Source organism: Lasioglossum baleicum, chromosome 12 (assembly GCF_051020765.1).
Source record: "Lasioglossum baleicum chromosome 12, iyLasBale1, whole genome shotgun sequence".
In the NCBI taxonomy this organism is placed as follows: Eukaryota; Metazoa; Arthropoda; class Insecta; order Hymenoptera; family Halictidae; genus Lasioglossum; species Lasioglossum baleicum.
Window position 1 is genome coordinate 11,163,711 of NC_134940.1, and position 27,748 is coordinate 11,191,458.

The window sequence follows — 27,748 nt, forward strand, 5'->3', positions numbered from 1 at the left end:
TGCAACAGAAACACAATTTTAAACGAAACAGTACTGCGTAATGAAACAATTTCTCAATTTCATATATCATTCATTTAAAAATAAAATGCTTCTTGAATGTTTTAATTAATTTTTGTAAGCCGCCAGGTGCAGGGAATTAAATATTGACAAATTTTGAAGCCACACTAATTTTTCCGAGCATTAGATCTCAGTGGCTAAATAGAGATACTTATCGAACTCCTAAATTAATTTTTCCAAGCAATAAATCTTAGTACATTCAATTGAGATACATTTTGAATAGTTGAATTAATTCTTCCAAGCCCTAAATGAAACCGAGAAGGCCTAATGGTAAGTAGCAAGCTTCCTGAACCGACAGAATATGAAATATTAAAAATAATTAATTTTGTTGCATCTTGAATCCTCAAAATTGGTGTTGAGATCTTATTAAAAAGATTAAGGTATACACAATTATGGACACAGTTAACTTGTTCAGACTCTATATTTCGTCTTCGAGATGCTAATTTATTTCTTTTTAGTACAATGTTCATTAAAAAATTATTTACTGCTTCCCGAGACCTCGAGATCGACTTACCGATCGTTGTTAAACAATGAATAAATAGTTGATTACAATAGCATTTGAACGTACCATCGTACTCCTGATCACACATCAATAACAGTTCCAACCACTGTGGTCCAGTGACACGTGGTATCTGTAGGCTGCCGCCATAGCAATCAGGCAAGCACTTAGGCGACAGGTACTGGTGCAAGGATTTGCGATCGGTACCGTGGAAAATAATCTAAAAAAACAAACAAATTATGTTCCGAGGACTTTGAAACAACGCTTCAAGGTCGTGTAATTAAACTAGATACAGTGACTGGGATTAATATTCGCACGCTCTAAGAAAGACGATAGCTTTTTTAATATTGTACTATGTATACAATTTGAACTTTTTGGGGAAGCTAGAGCAATTAGTTTGCTTCAGGATGCGAAAAGAAATTTATTCAAAAATTCCAATTGATCGGAATTGTAGAAAAAATACTAAAAGTTGCATTTTACAACTTTTTTATGTGGGCCTATGTTGAAAATTTAAAAAATACGTTTTATAGATCCATGTCAATTATATGCACTGTGAAAGTTTCTAAGAATCCTTAGATTTATTGCAGTTAGAGGCCGAAAATCTTTAAACTTTTGTAGCTCATTGCAACGTCGACCGATTTTGACGAAATTTTCAATATAGGCCCACATAAAAAAGTTGTAAAATGCAACTTTTAGTGTTTTTTCTACAATTCCGAACAATTGCAATTTTTGAAAAATCTGTTCTTCATATCCTGTAGTAAACTTATTGCTCTAGCTTCCCAAAAATGTTCAAATCATATAGTACAATATTAAAAGAGTTACAGTAAATTTTCTATAGATGCGAAAATTTTTGTACGATAAATGCGAAAAAAATATCCCCCCCAATTTAGTAATCTGATCTCGGCTTGGTATATCGGTGTGAACCACTACTAACGCGACGTGGAGAGTCGCAGTCGTCGGCACAGTTCAAACGCCTGTGCGTCATCACAATGTAACACCAATATTTAATCTTCTTTATTTTTCATTATTTTTTTATGGAATTTTCAGTAACATATCCCTGGCATTTTTCTAATGCAAAATGATACCAAACACGATATAATTTCAACTGTATTTAGTGGTATAATTGACGATGAACGTTTCGGGCGCAAGGAAGGATAGCGTATAGAAAAGAAAGAGACACGGACAGTTGCCGTCGCCATTAAAGGCCCGCGCGTGGTCTCTCTTTACACGCGCTGTCCTTTTCTACGTTCGGCTCGGCCTTTGAAGCTCAAAAAATAGTACCAAATGCGACAGATGCGAAGAAATCCCCCCGAGGCCTTCGCATCTATAGAAAATTTACTGTATCGTCTTTTTTAGAGCGTCCGACTATTAATCCGAGTTTAAAATTGTATTTTAAAATGATCCGAGAATGATTCTTGTCCAACGCACCCTGTTCTTCAGTTTCTCCCTGAGGAACGGCTTGAACAGCGCGAACACCATGTTGAACACATAAGGCTGGTTGATAATGTGGATATTCTTGACCCGAAGCGGCACAGCCTCTTGCAACCAATCCAATATCCTCTTTGCAAACGGAGGATTGAACTGCCAGGTCTGTTGAAGCGTCAGACCATCCATATCGAAGATCACAACAGCTCCTGCGATTTGTGTGCTAGGTTCCAAAATGGCTGCCTCCAGATAGAGAACGCATCCTTTGTAGACTTCGTCCAAACTGCATTTGTTATGCTTCCATTTCTTCCCTAGCTCGATGATCAGCACTCTCCGACCATGCTGATCTCGGTTCGGCAAGACTGTTAGGATATTGTGTTCGAAGATGTTCTTCTCTTTGCTCGGTTTCAGACCCTTGTACACGTTCTCGTGCTTCACCTTGAAGGCATAGTAATTCTTGACCAATTTCAGCGCGGATTCTGGATAGTATTTGGTGGGCCTGAGGAAGCGGATCATCCAGGGGTCGTTGTCTAGTGGTACCTTGAGGTCTGTCTCGGCTGTAGATGCACAATTATTGTTTAAATTTTACGGAATTTTTTTATGAAAAATGAAAATCGCCCGAGACCACCGTAAGAACCCAAAGTTAAGAACTACCGAACCAAAATGACGGATTTCAGATCTTTTTACAAGTTGTGATGTTATAGAAATATTTTCTTAAAATTATTTTTCTTAGAAATATTTCTTTTCCTTGAAAATTTTCTGCCATGAGTGCTCACCTTTTAACAGTTCCCTGAGTTTAGCAATGGCCTCCTTCTGCACTTCTGGCGACTCTCGGAGCTCCTTTCTGGCGACCTCCTCCAGCTCCGGGCTTGGGTGCTCGAGCTCAAGCTCCAGCGTGAATTCACCTAACTTCAGGCTGGGCACCTTCTCGAGACGAGTCAACATCGTGCCTGCGAACCCAAATCACTCCACTTAAACACCTCTTTCCCCTTCAGAAAATGCGGGTATGCAATCATAAAACCAGCGCTCCTAAAGACAAAACTATCTTAGCACTTACTCCGAAAGTCTTCGTCGATCAGTTTGCATATCAGTTGAGACATTTTAATGAATTAACGAGCGCACAACACGAAACACAGAATATTTACGAGGATCTGTTGTACCGTCAATGAAGGACACGCAATGTTTGGAAACGAATTTATGTAAAGAGAGCGACAGGCATCGCTCGGTTGTCGTGCAAACAACCGTCTACTGAAAACTTTTCGAGTATGAACAATAGTTATCACGTGCAACACCCTCGGAACGAAACTAGAATTTGATGAGCCTCTCGATTTGTAACAGTTCAACTCTCGCGAACCTAGAGAGATCAAACTACACTGTCACTTAGATCAAGATGTAACCGCAGGATATGTGTAATCTCCATTCAATTTTTCACACGATCGTCACCACTAAACTCTGGATCAGATTGAGCCCCAGCAATAGTAACGAAATGAAAACTGAAGGCTTGTTGCCAATTTTAATTGTTGTCTTCTAACCCTAACAGTGTTTAGGAATCCTCCGGGACGGTTTGCTTCGACGAAAAGCAGTTATTAATGATCACATCGGCGCACCAACTTCGCAAGTCCACCGCGATTTTTACGTTTCCTGCGACCCAGCGTAGGATCGAGTTCCGCGAGGTTCCAACCGCCAACAGATACCCGGGAACATCCGCGAAGACACTACTGGCCGGACACTCGGCTCGCAAACTTTTTAATTAGAGCATCGAAACTGGTTGAGTAATCATTCGACGCCGCGGCAACGAAAAACGACTCGGTTCCATCACGACGGTGAGTCACTCGTCGATTTATGATGTGTCTGCATATTGTCAGTACATATTAACTATCTCAACCTTCCGTAACCTGCTAGCGATTCGGAACCTCAGTGACCCCGATCCGTTCGTCGGTGTTTACACCGATTCGCTATGGTGCCGAATGAGATTTCGTTTAGAATTTTATTGACAAACTTTAGTAGAGCAATTTCTCAGTAGAATTTAATTTTTACGGTGCAGGCGATCTGGGATTGTGCATTTTTTCTTATGATTTTTCTGTGGAAATTTTGTGGAGAATCACTTTTGTATTTTCCATACCTGGTGCTACTCGATCCATTTTTCTTTCGTGGGATTTTTTTTGTGAAAACCTGTGGACAGCTCCCCCTTTCTGCTGTTACTGTTTTGTGTTACGATTTTACTGTTCGTTCAAGATTTGCAAATTTGAAATTTGACCACCCATTTCTCTACTAAGTTTTCGACCACATTGTGCCCAGTCGCGTTTACGACTGCTTAAACACGGAAACGTGCTGTGAGTTATACTATATATATTCTCCATTTATTTAAATTTTTAGGTACAAATGAACACAAATGTGTTCGTCATACATACATGTATGTATTTATGAATATTTCTGGGCACCGACGATAAGCCGCAAATTATTTAGAATTTTTCGAGACTTTTATAAATTATCTTTTCATTGCTGCTCACTGCTCTTGATTCTTTTCGTAAGCATGCTCATTTAAAATAAGCACAGACGAATAACCATACATTATTCACTATTTTATCATCGATTTTATTTTAGTCATTTCGTCAGGGAACAATTGTGTGGAGTCATCTTTATCTTTTCATTTAGTTATCTCAATATCACTGGACTTAAAATATTTAAATAGAAAACGTCACATAATATAGGCTATGAGTTATTCACAGCGTGGTTATCAATTTTCCGTGTATCGTTATAAACACTTGTGCATTGGTTTCCTAAAGTATCTGAGTCAACTTCATAAATAGAAATGATACACTTCAACGAATTATTTCCAACTGACTAAAATAATTTATGAATGCAATCAATTTTTATGTGGCTCTCGCTTCTTATAATTGGATCTTTGTGCAAAATAAGAATGCACCAATCGGATCAAACAGAAATTTCTTCTTTATTCAGCAATTTTAAAAATTGAGAATTTCTTTTGAAAATGATTCTTTTAATATTTCTACTGTTTCAACTTTCTCCTAATTTTTCTCACAAATGCGTGAAATCGCAATCTACATTTAAACGATGTAGAAAACTTCGATTTTGCAATAGGATCCGCAGTGTGAGCAACGAAGTATTAAAAAATTGTTGCAACCCGCTTTAAAAATCGAACAGCACAGCTAACGGGTTAATAGTTTATTGCAAAGAATCATAAGTTGCTTTCCCTCGCGATTGCTTTCATTTCACGATCCGATCTCGATCTCCGGCTTTCGAAAGGGAAAACGAGGATCGAATTAGGTAATTAGAGTGGCACTGATCGAAACGAAGATCCCGTTTTCCCGTTTCGACGAAGAATGGGAACGCGTCAGCCACTCCGTTAGGCTGAAACCGGACTGCGTGTTATCTGCACCGGTATTATCAGTTTCCAGTGCAGGCCTGTGCGCGTATACCAACGCAACGCGGTTTCATAAGCGATGACTAGCACTGTTTCCGACCATCATTTAATCAGCGACCGCCAATTAGAACAAGGAAGCGCGGCGGGAGAACGGTAATCATTGTTTACAAACAGTTCGACACGCATTCGCCCGGTAATATCGATCGATATTTACACGATCGAGACTGTGTCACGATACCTTGAGTTCCTTCTTCATCCTTCGAGTCCACTGCTAAATTATAACTTAATTCTCGTAATTTGCAGAAGCTCGAATACCTTCTGTTTATTATGTATCGCCGTGCCACACACAATAATGACATAATAATTGACCTATTTTTGAAGAATTGCGATGCCGTCAAGCTTATTGAAAATCGTGCAATTGTTTCTGCTACAATGTTCTTGTATGGCTATTGACGGTGTTATACGCAAGAATGAACATTAGGATAAAATTAGACATGTTAATGACCAGCGTCACACAAGAACATCAAACTGAAAATGTTTCAATACATAAATTATTGTAATTGGGAAGGCTATTGTAGAAATGAACGTCACGACGGTATTAACGAAGCATAATTTTTATCTGGAAACACAACATGCAAGAAGACCTTCCGACCGCACCGCTTTTATTTCCCGTCGATTTTTATTCGACCACATTTTTCATTTAATTCGATACACTCGCGACCGGTGTAAATCCATCAAGTTCGAAGAATAATAACGACGTTAGCGCACGCGACTCCTTCTTTTCGCAAGGGATCACGGTCTCGCGAAAATGTCAATCTGTCCCCGGTTAAAAGAAGAAAACTGCACGCGGAAGGTAATTCGATTTAATTAGTCTCGCGCGCGTTTAGAAACAGGCGGCAGCGTTTTCGTTTGAAAACCGAGGAAAAAATCTGTCGCTCGCCGAAATCCAATTGAATCCAATCCGATATATTGTGCGCGTCCCGGAATCGCAGCTGCACCGAAGATTAAATTCGCCGGCCGATAAAACGGCGGGCAGCACGGAGAAATTGGCGTAATTAACCTGCTCTAGTCTGTAAGTGAAAAATTATTCCGCGGCAATGCGAAGAGAGACTCTCCACAAAACGAAATGAATGAGATAAAAATCGCTTCCTGCAAATCACCATGAATTTTCAATTAGACCCGATTCCGCGTCACTCGAACGGCTAATTAACGAATGTCTCGAGAGATACGAGATCCTACGCGCGAGAAAGTATGCGACGATTCACGTTTTAGGACACAGAAGCACTATTCCAGATTCTATCGCGGTTCCAACCGCAATTAAGTATCTTCGAGTCGACGGATGCTCCTCGCGGTCCGAACAATCACTGTACTCGCGTGGCAGGTCGAAAATTCACCGTTCACCATAATGGCGGCCACGAGAAATAATTCCCTCGGTGCCGCTCTTCCTTTTTTTCTCTTTAGTACGCGATTTAGCCTGGCAATTATGTTTTTTCAATGGCAGGCGTTGCAGCTGGAGCGTGGAAGCGCTCTCTCGCCGCGCCGAAGAAAGCTGCACCGATGCAACCTGCACGCAGCTTGTCCTGCATTCTTGCCGTATTGTGTTCTTAAGCAACGTTTTCGAAGAATGCACTAAGCATTATGCTTTCAACAAAATATGTCCTACGTATTCATATATCTATTGACCAATATATATAATTGGTTTAATAGAGAACGGAAGGACGGGAACAGAACTATCCAAGCGAAATTTAATGAATTGTTCTTCGTTGAAATGTTGGCATGCACCGGAGACGTTGTATAATAACAATTCTTAATGTACAATACCCCTGACGAGGCATTGTTTGTGTTAATAATGAGAGTACCAGGCGCACTCGCGAGCGAACTACCATCTCTTTAACGAGGAGGAAATCAAAATGGCGTTGGAGATCAACTTGATAGGCCTTACAATTTAAATTGATTGCTTCTCTACCATACAGACGTTATAAAACTTCCCAAAACGATGAAAATATTAAAATAAAATTCTAATTCTCTAAAAAAAATTGACAGGATTCTCAAACAATTACTAATACAATATTCCATGAACCACTCTGTCTTTAATACAAAAATTGCACAAATCCGGAACAAAAAATCGATAAAGAAGGAAACTCGTACATAATAAACTCTTCTTCTTTTAAAGAAATATTTCCAGTGTCCACAATAGCGACTTTAATCGTCTATAAATCTCGCGGTGCGTTAAAAATCACGGCAGAACGATGTTCGCGAACGAGAGTAATCGTCGTGTGACGAATAAACGGGCCTTTACGATTGTCATAAGGACGTTCTTTCGCTAGTGTTATCGTCCTGACAGCGTGGTACGCTCGCTGCATAGAAATCGTCGAAAGAATGCGCGTCGTCGCCGATTTAAAAGCGCATCGCGTCCGTGATAGGTGGAAAAAAATGTTGTTCGTGGTATTCGCTCATTCGATGCATGCGATTGCGATAACGTAACTCGCAATGCGGCCGTTGAATCATACGCGCCAGTTACGTGTGTATTTTAATCGGAAATGCATTGTCCGCGATAGAACCTCCGCGTAGAATTGTTCAACACTGTGTCGCCGAGTATACTCGCGAAATTTCTGCCTGAAAATTTTCCGGGAGAGCCGCGATATTAACACACTGATTCCTGGTCAACAACCGCCTCAAAAATTTTCACGAGGTCGCGGTAATATTTAATTAAACCGCACCTCAACGATCGTCGAAGTGATTATGACGTTTTTTTATGCAGAAATAAAAATTTCAGAGTTATAAATTTATAGCTTCTCTTGACACATTTAGTAGACTAGAACTTTTATGTAAAATAAAAATTTTTTGGAGTGAAATAGAAAGTTATTTTCTTTTTTAATATGTTTAATAGGCTGAAAATAATAGAATAGCATTTTTAACTTCTTCTAACATTTTTGTCACACAAATGCATAAAGTTCATAACTGTAATTTTAACTTCTTTAAGCGTTTTCATTGTTTGGTATTATAAGTAAATGATCATAAATGTATAACTCTCATCATAGTCTAACTACTTGGAGTTTACTTTTTAGTTTCTGTAGGTTCTTGTAAAATTCATGTAATTTTGGATCCTGGATAGGAGGAATGGTGTCACCCAATTATGGCTGGCAGGACAGTGAATCTGTTAAACGCATCGCCGACCAGAGACCTAATTTGTCGTATGCACGATGCGCTCCAGACAAGTTTCGCTCGGCCACCGATAGAATTATCCGGTAAACAATTTTTTGCCGAGCAGGAATCTATTGCATAATCGAATTTTATGGCATGACGTTGACGAAGCCAAATGCAAAGTAATTACTATGAATTATATTTTACGTTTTCGATAGCCAACGAGTAGGAAAAATTGTATAGATTCTCGTGTGATGTGCGCCAGAAAGTTCGCGTCGAATAAATCGCGAAAAGTAAAATTGCACAGCATGTTCGTGTATAATAAAACGCAGTGTCATGTAATATTAACGAACCACAAGGTGAATTCAGTGACGTTACATGTGTATCTTATTGTTTCGTAAAGCCATCGGCAAGAAAAATTATTCACCGCATTCGTATTCCAGGTGCAAAACAAAAATTACAAAATAAACGGTGAAAAATAACGTTACGAAGAGACGTGTTTGCACAACACAATACAGAGCCATGCAATATTGATGAGCAACAAGGTGGGCTCTTTAATATTGTGAGTAAATTGCAGAAGTTTCTGCAAAACCACGCAAATAGAAATTAAGTAGAACCTTCTGCTGTTCGAGAATTGCAAACAAATTTGTATTCTGCGAATCTTGACGAACAACTTCATGCTTTGTAATCTTCTGTAAATTACTGTGAAATAACCTAGGATTAACATTATTTTTAGGTATTTCGAGTGCAACGATTTTCATGTGAACGATACCTCGAAATGTCGCTGTTTACCAACCGAGAAACTCGCTAAACTGATTTGGCGAGCGCGTCGTCGCAGATTCCAACGCTTTGTCGCGAAAACGGTCCCTTCGCAGGCTTCTCTTAACAAGTTCGAAGCGACGACAAATATTCCCGGGTTGCTATTCAACTGGAACGAGTATACGCGTGACAGTGACGCGCTATTCCGGCTGGCATTGTTGTCCTTCCAGTGCGGGAACCGGAAACGACGTACTTGCGAACGTATGGTCATACTTATGACAAAACCGCAGAACTTTCGAGGGAATCGAGACAGACTCGTGAAACTTTGCTTAAATCAAAGACGAAATTTTACTGAACGACCAAAAGATAAGTGGAAGAAATATTTATTGAAGTTGGTTTGTCTTGAAAAATTGAATATTTTTGTGACGAAGATCACCTTCAACGAACATAATCGCAGAACTTTCGATGAAACCTTGCTGAAATCGATGCTGAAATAATGCAGAATAATGAAAAAATAAGTGAACAAAATTACGTTGAAGTCTCGGCCCGGAGAACATTTATTGTAGGTGACCTTTCTCAAGAAAGTTTCTCCTAACAATTCGAAACTTTCTGAAGGAAGGTCTACTTCAATAAATATTTTAATTCGAGAAACTTTTCATCCACTTTTTTCTTTATCTTTTCGTTGTTCCGCAACATTGCCGGACGTTCTGCGATGTTGTAATAAAAATGACGAAAGGTCCTCGCCCTGCATGATTGCGAAATCTGGAAAAGTTTGTTCGCGGAATTTGCACATTCGTTGATAACGATATCTGCGATTTTACTGTGCACGCTGCTTATCAGCCTTCCACATAATCTTTCTCGTCAGTATGATTATTATTTCTAATTAATTCGAAAAATATAATTTTGGATCGATTTATAGGAAGTAGATACTATTGATGTTTCAACGAGTCGGTTTGAATTTGTCAGGTTTCTAAGGAGCACATGAGTGAGATGACGTAATAGGCAAACAAAGAAAACGGAAAAGAAGAAAAATTGATCATAAATGGCCAATGATTTGTGTGATTCATGTATGAATTCTTAACAATGTCGAATGCAGGCAGGAAATGAAGAAAATCCATCGTGACATGCAAGTTTCGCGCCTATTTCAGTACGATCAATCGATGAGAGACCGTGAAATTGACGAAAAAACGATTTAATTAATCGCGGAAAGACTTTGTTTGCCACGAAGATCGTTTGTGAAAACGAAAAATGTAGAAACGATTGGCCTATACATTTAAATTGATCAAGAGTGACAATGATTACTTACAGTGCACGATGAAGGATCCAGAATGTGATGATCTACGACCGGGAAGATTCGCGGACCGATGAACGTCGACGCGCAGCTTCAAATTCGCATAGTGTCCAGAGATCCGTCGCGGATTAACTGCGTTGTCATCGTTAAAATACTAATCGTAAGTTATGGAGGCACGAGACAAGCCGCGATCATTAGAATTGTAAAACAGCAGACGAGAGCGTGCAAACGTTTACGCATGCATTTATTTGTTGCTAAATTTGCGGCAAACAGCGAAGCTTCCTTCTTTTTCAAGTGCTCGTTTATATAATCGCTTACGTCAAGATCTCGCATAATTCCGGCTCGCTTCCCCGTTTTTAAGAATCACACTAAGTGTTCGTCGAGAGTTTACGGTGAAGCAAAGTTTCACTTTTTGGCTGCCATTAATCTCACAATTTCAATCCCATTAATTTTAATAATTCATCTTCTCGTTATTTTGATCGAAAATAGCGAACGGAAATTATTTACCTAGGACTGCTTTTATGCTCTATAGGAATAATAGTGTTTCGCACTGTACGTGCCGGATTAGAATACAAAATAACCTAACGACCTAATAACACTTGTTACATAAACCAGAGAACGTTACTTTTTACCACAATGTTTCTCGCGCGTTAGATTATTCATTATTCACCTTTTATTACTGTCGCTGCCATTAAAACTCGTCATTACTCGGAGATAATTGAACAAATACTAAATGCGGGCTGTTGATTGATTCCCCGGGGTCATGATGCGCTCATTACGCGCGCGTAAGTGCTCGATAATACATACAAATACGTGTTATCCGGAACAGTTTTTATCTATTTTTGTAAACCGTAGTACGTGCAGTACCCGTGACGAGCAGTACTGTGTTCTACGTCTGAATTTAAATATTCTTCTAATTTTCCATATGTGACCGGCATACACTTGCTTACCTAACTACTCACTGAAAAAAATCTACTTGCTCGACTACTTGGATATCGAATGAATAAAATTCACATTAGTTACAATCGCAATTGGCGCTATTATTTAATCTCGGCTCATGCATATTGGATCTTGAATAAAGGATTGACGAACGAGGCGCAAGAGGAAAATTACGAGATTTCGGTCGAAGGCTCGCGATCAATCGACATATTTTCCTTGTCGCGACAGTTCGAGGGAAGGACGATCGATCACGGGAGGGTCTTGGCGAAAAAGGATCAAGGACGCGATTGAAAATAGTAATTAGCCGCGGAGAAGCGCAACGTAAACTCCTTTAATTGCGCAACTTTCCCGCTCGTGTTTGTTCGGCACTTGACGACCGCTCCCGTGTCTTAACCCAGACTAAAAAATAACAAAACAGTTTCTCGCAGGGCCCTGCTGCAGAACAATGGAAAATACATTCCATTCTCGTCGCTCGAGACGTTCACAAAATAGAGTTTACTACTTTAAACTAATTTTACGTATTTTTTCATCGAGAACAGATGCACTGTATTTGATAAAATCTTTTAACGATGTAGATGACGTTACAAATGACGAGTTACCGGTAGGGATGGGATCAAGTACCTCGCAAACAGGTACAAACTTTGATTGATTGAATTCGAACTCTCTGTAATTAAATATGGTTCTTCTATCGATCGTATTTGCTGTTAATAAATTTTTAAATGTTTTCGGCGCAACGGTTCGATCTCTGTAAGTACTTCGAAAAACAGAAATAGTACTCCTAAGTCCTAAGTATATTCGAACCTATGCCAGACAGTTTCGAACCTTTTATAAGTACTTTGGCAAACGGAAATAATACTTGCAAGTATATTCGAATCTTGGTCGAACAGATTCGAAACTTTTATGAATATTGTACCGGAAATTCTCTGATTTTTCTAATCATTATTTTTTTACCTTTAAAATCAATTCACGTTATGTTGTCCTCTAATGCATAATTTAATTCAACATGTCTAACTGTAATTTCATAATCTTATTCGGAAATGTTATTCTTAAATAGTTACGAATTTAATGAAGAAAGTGCTTAAAACCTACTGTGCAGTTCTGATTTCCAAGATTCGAGTACTACTTGTGAAAGATTCGATTCCTTTCAACATCGAAGTGTCTTTTCGAAACTTGTAAGTACTCATTCCGAGGTTCGATATCAGTTTGTACAAAATGAATACTTTTCAAATATAATCATGGAGACATTATTGCTTTTAAGTAGTAATCGAAACCCATGAAATGAAACTTGGTTATTGAAATTGACTCGGATTCGTGAGTACATATTGAACTTGATCCCATCCCTAGTTACCAGCGCGGTGTCTTAATCGAGATGGCGGCACAGTATACGCTTCGACCGAAACAGATTTGAAATAAGTAGATTGTGCAATTGTTCAACGAAATAACAGAAAAATTAGCTACTTGCTTTCGATAACATGTTTACATTTGAAGGAGAACCGAGGCAACAGAACCGTATCCACATCGACGCTTTTTCCCTCCGCCGTCCTCCATCTTAAATACATATCCAACCTAACGTAATCTATCAGGAAACGCGAGCGAAGTGGATGTGGTTCGAAGGTAACCAATCATCAGCCCGGCTAATTATTACATCATAAATATTAATACGATTGTGTTTTAATATTGAACAATGTCAGTCATCGTCACTAGGTCGGAATTAGCATTGTAAATGGCAATAAAGTAGAAACGGCAGTTCACTTTTAGTACAAACTTGTTGAACCACTGATTGATCAAGTACAAACATCTTACACTATATCCAACAATATTTACACCATTGTTTAATAAAAATGTTGTCACAGAACGTGAAAAATCGTGAAGAACGATTGTGTAAGCCGGTGTTGTCACCGTCGAAAGACATGAAAACACAAGCTTTGTTATCGGCGCATCAGCCGTTCAGTGAACAAGCTCTTGTGTTACGACACCGGCCGTTCTCAAAGGTCGAATTCTTTCACCATCGACGACCTCGAAGGTGCACGAGCTGCTGGGAGGGAGGGGTCTAAGCTCGAGGTGAACCTGTTCCATGATCAGGGTCATTCGTATTCTTCTTTTCGAGGCGTCAGTGCCATCGGAGCCACCGCAGCGATTTCGAAACCGTGCGCGATGGCCGCCGCTGGTCTTGTTGACGCGCGAATAAATCTGCAGCGATCCCGATTGTGTGAGGGCGTCGACCTCGCCCAATATTCATGAAGACGTCCATTTTATCTTTTTACCACGTTTTTTAACTTTTTGTTGTTTTGGTGTCGTTGTTGTGTTGTATGCGTCAAATCTTGTAATCGAATTTTAAACCTCTTTCCATAGTCCAATCTTGCTGAAATTTTGTATACACACACTTGCTTCCGATGACAATAAAAGTAGAAAATAACATATATAAAAAAAACTTTTTAAAAACCACGCTTATATTAAAATACACTAAAAAGGAGAAAATAATTTTTTTATTTATTATTTTTCCCCAAAATTTTAAGCAATTAGTTCAAAATTTCTTCCGTTATAAAATTAGTGTCGGAATAGATAGAAAAATTTAATAAAATAAATTTATATTATATAAAATCATAACATTAGTGTCTATAAAAATAAAAGCGTGGAGCGCTAAACTATATTGACGTAATCTTCGTGGCCGCTCCACGCTTTTATTTATAGTCACTAAAAGAAATGTCATGATTTTATTTAAATTTATTTTATTAAATTTTTCTATCTATTTCGACACTAATTTTATAACAGAAGAAATTTTGAACTAATTGCTTAAAATTTTGGGGAAAAATATTATTAACGATGTAACCGGATTCAGTATTTTATGGAGAACCAGGAAAAAAATTATTTTCTCCTTTTTAGTTTTAGCAAGTGTGGTTTCTAAAGTTTTTTTTATATATTTTATTCTTTGGTAATCACGTCTCTTTCTATTTTCAAATCGTGCACATAATTGCTCGCGCGGTGCATACGTTTCCATAAATAATCCTACATAATCAGAGCAAACGAATGTCTTCGGTCAACCAAAAGTCAAATAAAATAATTAAAATAACGATACCAGCGATGTTCGTTAAAATGCACCATCTCGTTCTCCAGTTTTATGCGCACTGTACACGAAGATCCGCAACGCATACGAATAAAAATGCACAATCTAGCCGGATCGGAAAGTCGAGCCTTGGGGTCCAGGTCGGAAAGAACGACGGGAATTAGGTGGAATCGTTGGGCAGATCGCCGGTTAAGGACGAGCCCGTAAAAAATCGAGATAAACAGCGAGTGTATTTCTGCTGGTAGAGGATTTCGGCCGCCGTTGGTGCAATTAGCGTTTACGATAAGGGCGGGCCCGTGCGGGATTAACTTTGCCGGTGAAAATATGTTATCGAGCTGTTACGAGGGCGCATCGACCCGCTGTCACAATTGGCAATCGACCAACAGAGAGAGACAAACCTTCTGTCGTAGGAAAAAGGATGCAACGGGCTGGATCGAGCTGCTCCAGGCCATCGGTGCACTCTTTAGGCGTTGCAGCCGCGGTTGCAACGCGTGCCGACACGGCCGATCCGCGTTTCTCGATGCGATCACTCCCCCGTGATCGCCGCTCGATGACATTCGAGCTATTCGACGTCGCAACAGGCGGCCTTTGTTGAATTATTCGCGGGACAACGACTGACATACTCTCCTTCTCTCTCTACTCCATCGCTGACACGGCTTGTCTCGCTGTCTACCCGCTGCTTTATCACGACAACTCCAAACGGAATCGCGAAACGGGCTTAACGAGATTGATGCGAATTATTCATTCCTCGAGAGACGAGAGAAATCTTCTCAGAAGCGATGGAGATGATCTTGGTCGGTGATGTTATTCACAGTGATATTCAGTAATTTCTAAGTAGTTCCATAGCGCTATTCATCGATGACCACCGTTCAACGTGTTCAATATAAACTTTAATAATGTAAAAAATATTTTGGACAATGACACAGCAATTTTCAATGGCGCCTCAGAGTCGGGAACGCGAAAGGTCAACATGTTGAAACATCTTTCGAGAACGGAAAATATTCAGCGCGGTAAACGACGCTGCATTTTCAGCAAGATTTCCGATCCGGGGCAAAGGCGAGAGATAAAAATCATTGTTTACTATTCTGTCAAAGCGAATAAAGAGCCTATTTTACAGGGAAAATCGTTTCTTCTTGGCTGGCGCGGTACGTTTCTAGTCGCTGATGCAATGTTACGTCTTTTCGTGCGAGTAGTGCTTGCCTGTCAGTGACGTAATATTACGACATTCTATAAGTTGGCAGAACGAACTGCAATCAAGTTTAGAAATCTAGTTCGGAAGTGTACCGTGTGTTACTGACTGACAGTCTTCTCTTTGTAAATTCGAAGTTAACAAGCTCTCTTTACCGATGTATTGATGCAAATTGAATTAGACTAGATTAATCAAGTTGATGGAAAAGGACTGTCTTGATAGTAGTCAGTGTGTCAGAGTGAAAACAAATTCGGTTCGACAGGCGACTCTCGTTGCCACGAGAGCGAGAAAAACTGCCGGTGAAAGCGTGAAGCCTTCCACTTTATTAATCGCGAAACGAGATCTTGAATGAAAGCAACCAAGTATTCTCCTACGTGGAACGTCACTTGACTTTCATTCGCTCATTGCGTAAGCTGTGTACGCAGCTCGTTATCCGCGTGCACGCAATGACACCTTTCGACGAGACTACTAACACCTGTTCGGGTCACTCGACGAAACGAATTGCTGCATTTTAATCGGTTCCTCTTGGATGCTCTAGGATCCACGCTTTCAATTACATAGCAACGAGTTCAGTGCAAATTTTTCTCACATACTGCATCCTTTCGATTGCCAGATCGTTAAACTCGAGATAGATAAGATGAAATCATTTTTCTAATTCTAATTATCATCACCATATCAAATGTGTGTGTGAAACACTAAAACATTTAAATAACTTAAAAATATAACGTTATGAAATAAGTAAGAAAGAAATACATGTTTATGTAGCTCCTTGCAATTAATTCAACTTGTATTTCACATAAAAATCCTCGGTCTACTTTTATAAGTTGTATCTATACAATTATACTATTTATACAGGGTGTGGCCGGACGGGTGGTACCCCCGAGCGGGGGGTGATACTAAATGTAAAAGTAAGTCGAAAAAAAGGAATAACATTTTTTTGTTTGTCGCTTCGTTTTGAAAATGCAGCAAATACACGTGCTGTTGCATACGAATCGTCTGATGCGTCTGACGCGTTTGACCATGATCAACCTAATCTACTTTGTAGAGCACGCGATACATTTTAAAGCACACGATGCGTCAAACGAAAAAATGTTATTCCTGTTTTTTACCACGCTTATATTGGCTTGCCGAGTTGTCGTTGTTGTTGCTGTTTTTGTATGCGTCAAATCTTGTAATCGAATTTTAAACTTTAAACCACTTCCCGATCAGCTAGAGACTTGAAACTTTAAACGTAGCTCAGAACTGGATGACAATGCAATATTAAAAAACAAATTTTAAAAAAACTGTGCGTTCACGAGATAACAAATTTTAATATTAACCGTCACACCTCGTCGCGCGACACTCGGTAGTACGTCATCGCGTTCAGCGATCCCCACTCCGCGCGCCAGCGCTCCCTACTCCACTACGTGTACTATTATACTATTGTATCTATACAATTTACAAAAGTAGACTGAGGATTTTTATGTGAAATACAAATTGAATTAATTGCAAGGACCTACACGAACATGTATTTTTTCTTAGTAATTTCATAGAGTTATTTTTAAGTTATTTAAATGTTTTTACTGTTTCACACACACATTCGACATGGTCGTTCTTGTCACAAATGCATAAAATCCGTTGTCTACTGATCAGGATCGAACCTTGAGGAAGGACAGAAGCCATCTTGTCGAACAGAATACGTTCTATTCGTCAATAAAACCTGTCTGTTTCTAAAATTAACCATTTCTCGCGTCCTCAAGCAGGAAAAGGTTAGAGAAATTTCCACGTTGCGCAACGTTATCGTCCCGATGCAGTTTTCCATACAGAATATAGCCGGATGCGGGGCACCGGTTTCATAACCGTCTCGACCCCCAGCACTGTTTCCGCCCCCTATAATAATAATCATTCCGTGTCCTCTGTTTACAGGGCGCGGACTAACGATCGTTGGAACAAGGTTCTGCCAGGAACGCGAAGCTTTCTCGGTCCGCCATCGATCGCTGGCTCCGTGGACAACTGGAAGTCGACCAAACGACTGTACAAGTCCCTGTAACCCCTTTTCGTCCCTCTTTCACTCCTATTTTACTTCTCTTTTACCCCCATTCACCCTTATTTTATCTCACTTTTACCCCCATTTTCACCCTTATTTAACTTCTCTTTTACCCCACTTCAAACCCTCTTCTATTTTTCTTTTACCCATCGTTTGTTCCCCCTTTTACCACTATTTTGAACCTGCACTTATTTTACCCCCATTTCACCCTTTCTTTACCCACGTCGGGTTGCAAAAATTTTCGAGAAATTAATCGATCATCCCTGTATACATGATCGCCTCCTATTGAAAGAGGCGCAAAGAAAATGGGTGCAACGTTTTAGGGCACGAATGGGGTACGAGCGGTGGTCAGAGGGCTGGCAGAATAGTCGTTTAAATTTGGCAATTGGGTAATTAGGTCGCCCGTAATGGGCCGTCCAGCTGAGATAAAGCGCCGGCAAGTTGGACAAGGGAATCTACCGAGCTTTGAGGAAGAACGATGTTTCTGGGGAATGAAGATCGTTTTTGCTGGACGCGTAGTACCGCCATTTTGTCGGGCGTGTTCAGGAGATACACTTTTTTCGTATCTTTTTTTCGGGAGGAATCTACATATTCGGTAATATCTATTCACCTGCTACATCCGACAGAATCTCTTCAAAAATTGTTATGTCGCACGAAGTTCAGACACGATAATTGTCCGCGATAAACGTGAACCGGGTAGCCGGATCCGATAGTCCATCGAAAGAAAGCGTCCGCTTGAAGTTTTCCGCGTCGGCTCGGCGCGTTAATTACGCCGGCGTGTTAATTGAGACCGGTGTAATTTCAGAAATGACCCGGACACCTCGTTTCGGACCTCGAAACGGAAACGAGAACACAGAGAGAAAAGGGGTAAAAATGGGGGAATAAAGGCGTGGGACTTACAATGGTCGAGAAGAAAAGGCGATGAGAAGGCAACGCGAGGGGAAAAAAGAGAAAACCGGAGAACAGACGAATAAAGCGAGAGAGAGAGAGAATAGTGAGAACAAAGGAGAGGAGAGAAGCTTCATTCTAAACTCTCGCGACTATGGAGAGAACGGGATTCGTTACGTTGTGACTTTGATTGGGCTTTAAGATAAGAGAGGAACTTGATTTCGCAGGCGACGACGGAGAAAGGGACGTGAAATGTTTGCCAGATAAATTACCGAGCATTATCATCATGGAAGAACGCGCGCACAGCCCCGAGAGAGACTGCCGGTTCGTTATCGAGTTTTTCCTCTGCAGGGAGTACCCCGGGGAGAAAAAAAAAAGAATTTCCGCCAAGGGACTGGGATAAGAAAGTTGACGTTGATAATTACGTTATTGTTGATCACGGTTTAATTCGCCAGAGAGAGGAAAACCGGCTTGGGGAAAAGGACGATGTGCACGGACGTCTCCTCGGTTTATCATCCACCAGCTGGTTATCTTCGAGAACGATATTAAAATTAATATTAAATTCTCGCTTCAATGGAAAAATTCGAAGAAAGCTCCAAAGCAACATTTATGTATGGGGATATCCTTTTTTAATTTCCCGCCATGATGTTTTTGTGAGTTATCACTAGGTGTGAAAGTATTGCGCAATTAAACTAGGTCCGTCATTCATTTTCCAAAAATTCAATGGTAAAAATTCATTGGTATACATCAATGGTACATACTCGGTGGTAAAAATTCAATGGTGAAAACTCGATGGTTAATGCCAACGAAATAATTCAACAAATCACAGAAAATGATTAATATAAAAAGAAATTGACAAACGCCTTTGTTCACCAACAAAAAAAGCGACTAAAGTTTACCTCCACCCTATTAGGGACACACCCTGTAGATTTCCTGTCGGACACACCGTATCACGTTGCAGAGTGTAAAAAGCCCGACTAATCCCCGACCCCGACGTCGATTATGACAGCCGACAAGCGTCATAATCGTCGATTACACTTTCAAATCGGCGATTTCAATTTCCGATTGACGCGACACAGAAAAAGCAGGCAGAGACCTCGCAGGAGATTCGCGATTTACATGCGGCGCGTGCTTCCTCATCTCTCGAACTTCTTTCACTCTTTCTTGCCTCTTCTTCGTGCAAACCGAATCGAGCCTTTAATCGTTCGTCCACGTCGCCACATGCTAGTAACGCGACGATACTCCGCGTGATTAGAAAAAAGGACGGCAAAACGTATTTGCGAAATGAATTAGCGCAGTGTTCTCGGAATGTATATACGCTCTTGTCCGTGAGTACCTGGCGAATTCATGCAAATTGCGCGCTTATGCCACGACAATATTGCTGTTTTTCTGTGAAAATAGTGTTCACGGAACATTTTAATTGTCAGAGATTAAATAGAGTGTCACGGAGAAAAAGCAGATCCATATTCAGTCTGTTTTTATTTATGGTATAATAAAAATTAAATAACAGCCTGAAGCAATTCAGTGAACCACTTTGCATACTGAGCACCGCGTTTAAGCTATATGATTATGTTTATGTAGCATTTTCTCAACGATTGTAACCAATAGCAATTTTATAACAATTTCCTCTATCCTTGGCCTGGTGAACTAATTCTTGGAACATTAAAGACAGAACTCGAGTGGTTCATTTTAAACGAATTATTCTTTATTATCGTTGAACTAGTTTCAGATTATACAATTTTATTTTACTATTTTATAATTATTGGGATTACAGAGATATTTTTATAGACAACGATCGAATCTCTCGAATAAAAATTGTGTAAAATATAAGGAAATTTGGTCTTGCCGGTTTTACAAATGCTTTTCTTCGGATGGTTCAGTGTTGAAGAGTGTCCGAATTTTAATGGGAGTGTCCAAGTGCTTATGGCCGTCGTATGCACGTTCTAATGGGAATTGATACCGCAGAGAAACCAATTTTCCTTGTCGACATTTTCGTAATTCATACGGATAGCGCAATAAGGATTCACGGAGTAGGAAGCTGAGATGGAATTTACGGTTCCATCTGGTCGCGGAAGAAGAAACAAACGGTGTAACACGAACAGTTAATTTCTCAAGTGGCTCGAGTCGCACGATCGACGCTCACTTCGAGAACGTTAAATCCAGGAAATACACTCGAGGATTCCTTGCGCGAGTCGAGTATCTTGTCGCTGATCTTGATATGCGCGATCTGGGAATTCGAGATCGATCTGTATGCCGGAATAAATTTATACGAGCCATTAAATGAATGAAATTCTAAATGAAACTACATTTTTAACAAATTATAATCTGGCTGTAATAATCGTATCATTCGAGATTTCATCATTTCTATTACAAAATTTGTTGATTAATTTTTGTGGCAATATCTGGAAATATTTTTTTGTAATTTTTGTACTTTAATTGGTGAGATGCAGTCTTCCGGATTGTACACGAAATTTTTAACAAATTATAATCTGGCTGTGATAATTCTATTCCAGATTTCATCAACTCTGTTACAAAATTCGTTGATTAATTTTTGTGACACCATTCGGAAATATTTTGAATCACTGTACACCTTGATTAGTTGAGGACGTTCCGTCAGATCGTGTAATACTCGTTATGATAATACGTTGTTCAATCATGTTAATGACATAATTGCATTGGATGAGTTGTTTTTGCGGAAGTGTCAACTTGTTGCCGTTTAGAGAAAAAAAGAGTAGATTGCAGAACTACTTCGTGCATCAAGAGATAATCGGTGCAATTAGTACGGCCATTTATAATACAAGTTATAATAACAGCGACTGACAGGAAATAACATTAAAAAAAGTTCAGGTTTCGTGTTATACTGTACACGTTGATGGGACGACAGAACGAAATTGCTTCGCGTCGTTTCGTTTCGTTTTTACTTTCACTTTTAGCCTCGACCTTCAATTTGTTATTAATTCGGCTTTTATTATTTGTATTTCGGTATTTATCATTTCCACATATCGTCGAAATGAATCGAGGTAAAATACAAATATGTAATCGTATTTAAGTGACCATATTTTATTCATTGATATTTAAAATGATTTATTCAGAGATCCATACTACTTTTTAAACCATATTTCAATAGACCATGGTACCATTCTAACGATTTTTTAAAGAATAATAGGATTATTCAAAGGATCACAATATTTTCTAAAAAATTTTTGGAAAAATGATACAATCCCTTAAATACTTTGTAATGCACGTATCCTTATGACAACAAATTAAATTCGTATCTGAAATTTTTGAGATTTATGTTTCAATTATCTCGGACATTTGAAATATTTTTCTAAAACACTACATTTTTAACACATTACCCACCGGTAATTATTGCATAATTTTGAAAAATCTATGGTACATGGCTAAACACTTTTTAATGGAACCTTCAATAGCAACAGCAATCTTCATTGTGAATTAACAAGTCACCCTCAATAACGCCATCTAATAGTTTCACATTTTAGATCGCGATGTAAAAGAAAATTTCTATGCTTTCTTTTGGTACAGCACACTTATTGAAAAATCCTATAATATTAATAGGCTTCCGGTAGATAAAGTGTTTAGAAAACACTGTGTCACTACAGATAAAGTATAGACAATCTATGGCGGCGCAAAAAAAAAAAAAAAAAAGAAAACTAAGAAGAAAGAAGAGAAGTAAGCAACCCTTTACTCACGTTCAGTGATCGACATGACGATCCCTCGATCCTCCAAGGCGTCACTCGCGATGCCAAACCGGGCTCGGCACAACAAATACTGTTTCGATCACCCACTGAACGAGTTGTGACGACACTGATCGACGAGAACACGCCGGGAAATGGGAAATTCTGCGATCCACGACTTGAACAGATGACAGAGAGCGAGAGAGAGAGAGAGAGAGGAGAGGGTGGCGCGACGATCGGTTTTATAGGCGAGTTAGGCGAGTTAGGCTCGCCTGAGCGCCGCGACGTACGTCCGATCGACAAAACGGACCAAAATGCGAGGGCCGCGGGCCCCGGGGCCCGTTCTTATACGCGCGACAGGTTCACCTTCAGGGTCGAAAAGACGAATCTGGTCGGTTTTCCATGAACGACCGGCTGGACTCTCCGCGTGTCGTTGCGCGACATCGTCTCCGAGCGGATCGCCCTCCCTAGATTACTGTCAAAACAGTAATTCGTCACGGAACTCGCTCAAGGTCCAATTAGAGTGTTTTCTCCACGGTCAAGGTCCCCCTTCTTCCTTACGTCAACGGAAAGTCCCATAGAAATTAACCGAGCATAATCCTCAATTTTTTCTCAGAACTTCTTCGTCCAATCTCTTTGAGAATCTTTGAGAATTTATTATGGAAAAACTATGCAAGATGGGTCTATAAAACTATTTTTCACGTATTCGGCCATGTTTCAGCCTTTGATAAAGAAGGTTTTCTTTCTCACCTTTTCTCACGTGCACAAAGATACCTGTAATAGGTGCCACGATTCCAACGACCGACTGCATTGCAAAAAGTTTTACGGTTCCACATGGTTAGTTTGGCTATAATAAAAGTGTGAGAGGGACCAATTTTTTGCGATAAAGTCATAAAGCGCGACACTTCATGCAGATTTGTGGTTTTATAGGCTAACGCAAAGAGATGTGTAATGTATCGTGATATTTTATTTGCCCTGCGACTGTTAAACTGAAAATAGAATTTTATTAGATGTTCTTTTAATTTTCCGTTTTGCATCGAGTTCTGCAGTCTTTTGCTGTGCTTGACCACCTAATATTTCATAGGCGGCTATAAAATTAAATTCGTATGTATTAAAACAGAGTAGAGGAGATAAACGTTTTCGCAGCGAGCATAAATCTCGATGAACATGAAATTCAAATGCGATAGAACGAGAGAGAAAGAAGAAGAGACGATAGGGAATTAGAAAGTCCACGGTGTGCAAAGGTGAGGTTCAGGGACTGCCGGAGGCCCAAAACGAATTCATACTAAACCAGTAAAACCCATAAGAAAAAAATTCGAGTCACCGAAACTCTAGGAAAACCGCGCAACAGATAATTAAAATCGTGATTAACATGGAATTGAATTTTTTAATTATCCAAGTGCAATGCGTGTTTTAAAGGGGAATAAAATGAGTTGTCTCTGCCAAAGTGAATGCAAAATTGTTTCAAATGGACCGCAGTGGCGGAAATATCACTTATTAATAAATGGGAAATATGCAGGCAATTCCGTGAAATTCCTTCGCAAGCCGCCGTGCATTTCTTTCCGTGGAGCATTTAGCATTTTTGGGAAACTCGTTCGTGAATTATTGATCGCTGCAACGTGCAAAATTTCCATCGCGGATGCAACGAAGCTCGCTACCGCCTCGCCGAGTTTTCCATCGAGGAAAATCTACTGTTTTACAGAGATGACGCTGCCTGCACCACTTTTAACACTTTGTGTTTGCATAACTATTAACTCGATACTTCGTAGACGTGACGCGCACGGTAATAGTAGACGTGTCTGTCGGAAAAAACGAATGAATAAGTGATGAATGGACGAAGTTCAGCAAACAGAGACGCTGTTTGCGAGCATTACACCAGAAGAAACTGACAAGTCCTGCATCACCTTCCCGATATTATCTTTCATCCTTGTCGAAATAAAAAACCGCATAGCAACGAGACGATCGCCTCATCGTGTCTGACCACTGGGCCCGTTGTACTTGGGCCCAGGCTGAAACGCAGTTGCTTCATTTCACTTTATAAATATAAGGAAATTGTTTCCGAGCAGATTATATCAAGTGTAGACATTTTTATTATATATCAATTGTCAGAACCGCCGAAAATGGCGGCAGAGCGTAAGAGGATCGACGTTTCCTCGCGATTATGGTGCCCAGGGTGTGTCAAAACGTGGAAAAAATATTTCCCGAGGAAATGCCAATAGACAAGGTCTCTTGTTTCCCGAAAAACTGTTCGCCCTGATGGATGGGGTTCAAGTTAGGCGTGGGAAGGTTACCAGAAGAAGTCGTTTCGCTCGACACCGGCTGGAATTGGGTGGTCCGATGATAGAGGAAAAGGGATTAGGCGAATCGAGTCGGGGGATGGCGAAGAGAGCCCGAATATGGTGGCTCGGGAAATTGATGTGGACCGAGGGAGTCCACCCGAAGACTCTTTCAAGAATTTTTCCGGTAAATGGAACGAGGAATTGAGGTATTATGTGGACCGTTTCGCTGACAAGTTACTTTTTGGGAAGAATGCACTTTGGCAGGGTTCTTCGCGATATCGTTGCGGTGGGAAGCCTAACTTTCATCGATTCGACAAGAAATCCCAGCCTTGTGTATAACAAATCTTCTGAGAGACTGCAAATTTTTCTATTTTCAGGGTCGACCAGCCAAGAAACCCGAAAAAATTTGCAAAGCATCATACAGGGTGTCTCAGCTGAAGGAGGCCACCTAAATATCTCCTTTATTTTTAATGGCACAAAGAATATTTATGGCATAATTTAAATGTTAACGAAGGAGGAATATCATAGAAGTACAATTTCTTTTGTCCGGTTATTTTTTCATAATTTCCTCAAGGTCACCGTTATTTTTTTTATTGGGAAAACTTTTTTTTTTATTTCATCTTATAGCGGCTGAAAAAATACATTTGAATATGCTTAAGTCATTAACAAGATGGAATAAAAAAAATGTTTCCCCGATAAAAAATAACGATGACCTTGAAAAACTATGAAAAAATGACCGGACAAAAAAAATTGTTCTTCTATGATATTCCTCCTTCGATACCATTTAAATTATGCCATAAATATTTTTTTTGTGCCATTAAAAATAAAGGAAATATTTAGATGGGCTCCTTCAGCTGAGACACCTGTATGCACCCCATCATACAAGTGATCTATATTAATAGTTGTGTAGTTTTTATTATTTTGACTCGAAAAAAATCACACACACACCCCTAAAATGGCAATGAATATGTGTGCAAAATCGCAAAGCAAAAGATTCGTTAGTTTCTCCGGAAAAAATTCATATGGATTCGTGTAAAAATGGCTTTGAAAACCGGAATAGCCCCTTAAGAAAAGCAGTGATACCTTGCTGGAACCTCGCAGCCGCAGATTGAATGATCGAATAGCAACGGGAGAGACTGCACTTTGCAGGAAACCGATTCGAAGCAGAGACTGCTTTCCTCTGGACAAGCCGCGAAACTGCAGTCGCCGTTTACTGTCGACGCAGTCGGTACAATCGATCGAACACCAGAACCACAATGGCGGCTGTCGGCCGATTGGCGCTGTAGTAGAACAAGCCGACAGTGGTGACTTGCAATTAACCATTCGAACGAGCAAGTTGGCCTAAAAACGATCGACGAGAACTCGAACTGTTAAGAAGTCGTTCGGAATAAATCGCTCTCGAAATTTCTGTTTTGAAACCGAACACAGCTTGTGAGACCGGAAGCGGGCAACTTCGGGACAGAGACACGTGCAACAAGTCCAGCATTACTTCCGGAAGCGTCAGCTGTGCTGGTTCGTCGACCCAAAATACAATAGGATCATCTGCATAAGACCTTGTACAACCAACGTAATCACACGGTTGGTGCATTTCTAACTATTATAACATCTGGTAGATCGACGGTTTCGATGTAACAATGATAATCTTTAGCTTCAACCTAGAGGATTGTTGACGAATTGTTGTTAATGTATTGCTAATGGTGTTTTAATTGGATATAAAATGTTATGGGAATCTGTCGAACACTTTGTATTACGTGCACCAATTAATTTGTGTCTCTCAGTCTTGTAACTTTATTTCCGAGACCGATCTTTGACATGAAGACTCGTTACTAGACTGTGGATATCTATGCTACATAAAAGTTGTATGCAGCAATTTTAGTCGACGATAATTCGACTGCGGATCTTCATGCAATTATGGCTCCTGAAAATTTTCAAAAACTACTAGGATATAAAATACGACAGAATTTAGTATGATTTTAACTTACTTCAGTTCTAAAAAGGTTACTACTACGGAAAGTACGATTTTATTTGATCTGTGTTTCTTAAAATTTATCCACAAAAATTGCAAGTTGCATAAACATCTGCAGTCTAACGATAATACAAAAATTTTTAAATATCCTTTGACACTTTTGCTATTTTATTTTTAATCTACTCATTCTTGCCATGAATGCATGCAATTCTATGTATAATGAATACTTGTATGACGGATTGAATGCACATAAAGCGATGCGGATTATTTCAGAAAAAATATGCTAATTGTGTTTTGTGAATAATCGATAAGTCCACGAAGGAAGGTTAGTACGAATGAACTTGTACAGCTGTTCATACTCCATTAATTAGAGATCATTCCAAGATAACGTTTTATGATCTCGATCAAGCTCTTTTTATCTCCTGTTTATCTCTCTCGATTACACCACAAAATTCGAGATGATTCCCACGTAAACACGTCCGAACACTTTCAGATATAAGCAACAATTAGCTGTTCATTCTGTCGTTTCCCATAGATTGGCAATCGCAAAAGCAATGACAATGAGCGCAGCCTACATTCACCCATCCTTCACTCATTCGCCGGAAACCACTGCGTTCCTCACCAAGAAAATGCTAGAAGCACCCACCAAAAATGGACACAGTTTCTCTCTGGATGCCGAAGGATTTCTACGGATCCACGCGCACCGGAAGCTGCAATACTCCACTCACCGTGGTTCTCCGACTGGCAGGCGAGATCAAGGGACGAGCAGATCGAGTGATCGGTTGGACGCGGGACGATCCGTGGTAACACGCGTCAAGCGAAAACGAATCGTCGCTCGCTAATGGATGATGCGTGAACCGGGACTCTATCCTCTATATAAACGCGTGTGACAACCTGCAAGTTTGAGCTCTGACCTTCCCTCCTCTGATACGATTACCCCCACCCCTCGGATCGATGCCCATCGGGACACTGCGCGATTATTGCCGCCGCTAGCGATCCATCTGCGCTCGTGGTTCCGGGACTGGAACTTGCCTATTCGGTACTTTCAGGTAAGCCAAGATCCGTAACAATTGAGCCGAACAATTTTATCGTGTTCCTATTCCTATAGATACAACTTCGAAAGTACATTTTTTTCTGATGGG

General features: G+C 39.9%; 1 protein-coding gene and 1 long non-coding RNA gene across 7 annotated transcripts in view; one reads left to right on the forward strand and one right to left on the reverse strand.

Annotated features, from left to right (window-relative positions):
- LOC143214395 (alpha-tocopherol transfer protein-like) overlaps nucleotides 1–27,491 on the reverse strand; it is a 28,621-nt gene extending 1,130 nt beyond the window's left edge. Inside the window, exons 1-5 of one of the 6 annotated variants that reach the window (XM_076435419.1) lie at nucleotides 4,104–4,243; nucleotides 3,039–3,335; nucleotides 2,758–2,931; nucleotides 1,985–2,538; nucleotides 626–776 (exon numbers count right to left, since the gene is read on the reverse strand). In XM_076435419.1, the coding sequence (XP_076291534.1) occupies nucleotides 626–776; nucleotides 1,985–2,538; nucleotides 2,758–2,931; nucleotides 3,039–3,081 (922 nt within the window). In that variant the 5' untranslated portion in view covers nucleotides 3,082–3,335; nucleotides 4,104–4,243. Of the gene's footprint in view, nucleotides 1–625; nucleotides 777–1,984; nucleotides 2,539–2,757; nucleotides 2,932–3,038; nucleotides 3,336–4,103; nucleotides 4,278–10,575; nucleotides 10,693–22,376; nucleotides 25,054–25,723; nucleotides 25,856–27,334 lie in introns of those variants that run through there. The other 5 variants (XM_076435422.1, XM_076435423.1, XM_076435421.1 and 2 more) reach the window with 5 other exon arrangements.
- Nucleotides 7,795–13,980, forward strand: LOC143214413 (uncharacterized). The gene is made up of 4 exons (XR_013010143.1): nucleotides 7,795–8,692; nucleotides 8,954–9,072; nucleotides 9,247–10,720; nucleotides 12,988–13,980. It is a non-coding gene; the product is annotated as an uncharacterized LOC143214413 (long non-coding RNA).
- Nucleotides 27,492–27,748: the final 257 nt, after the last annotated feature.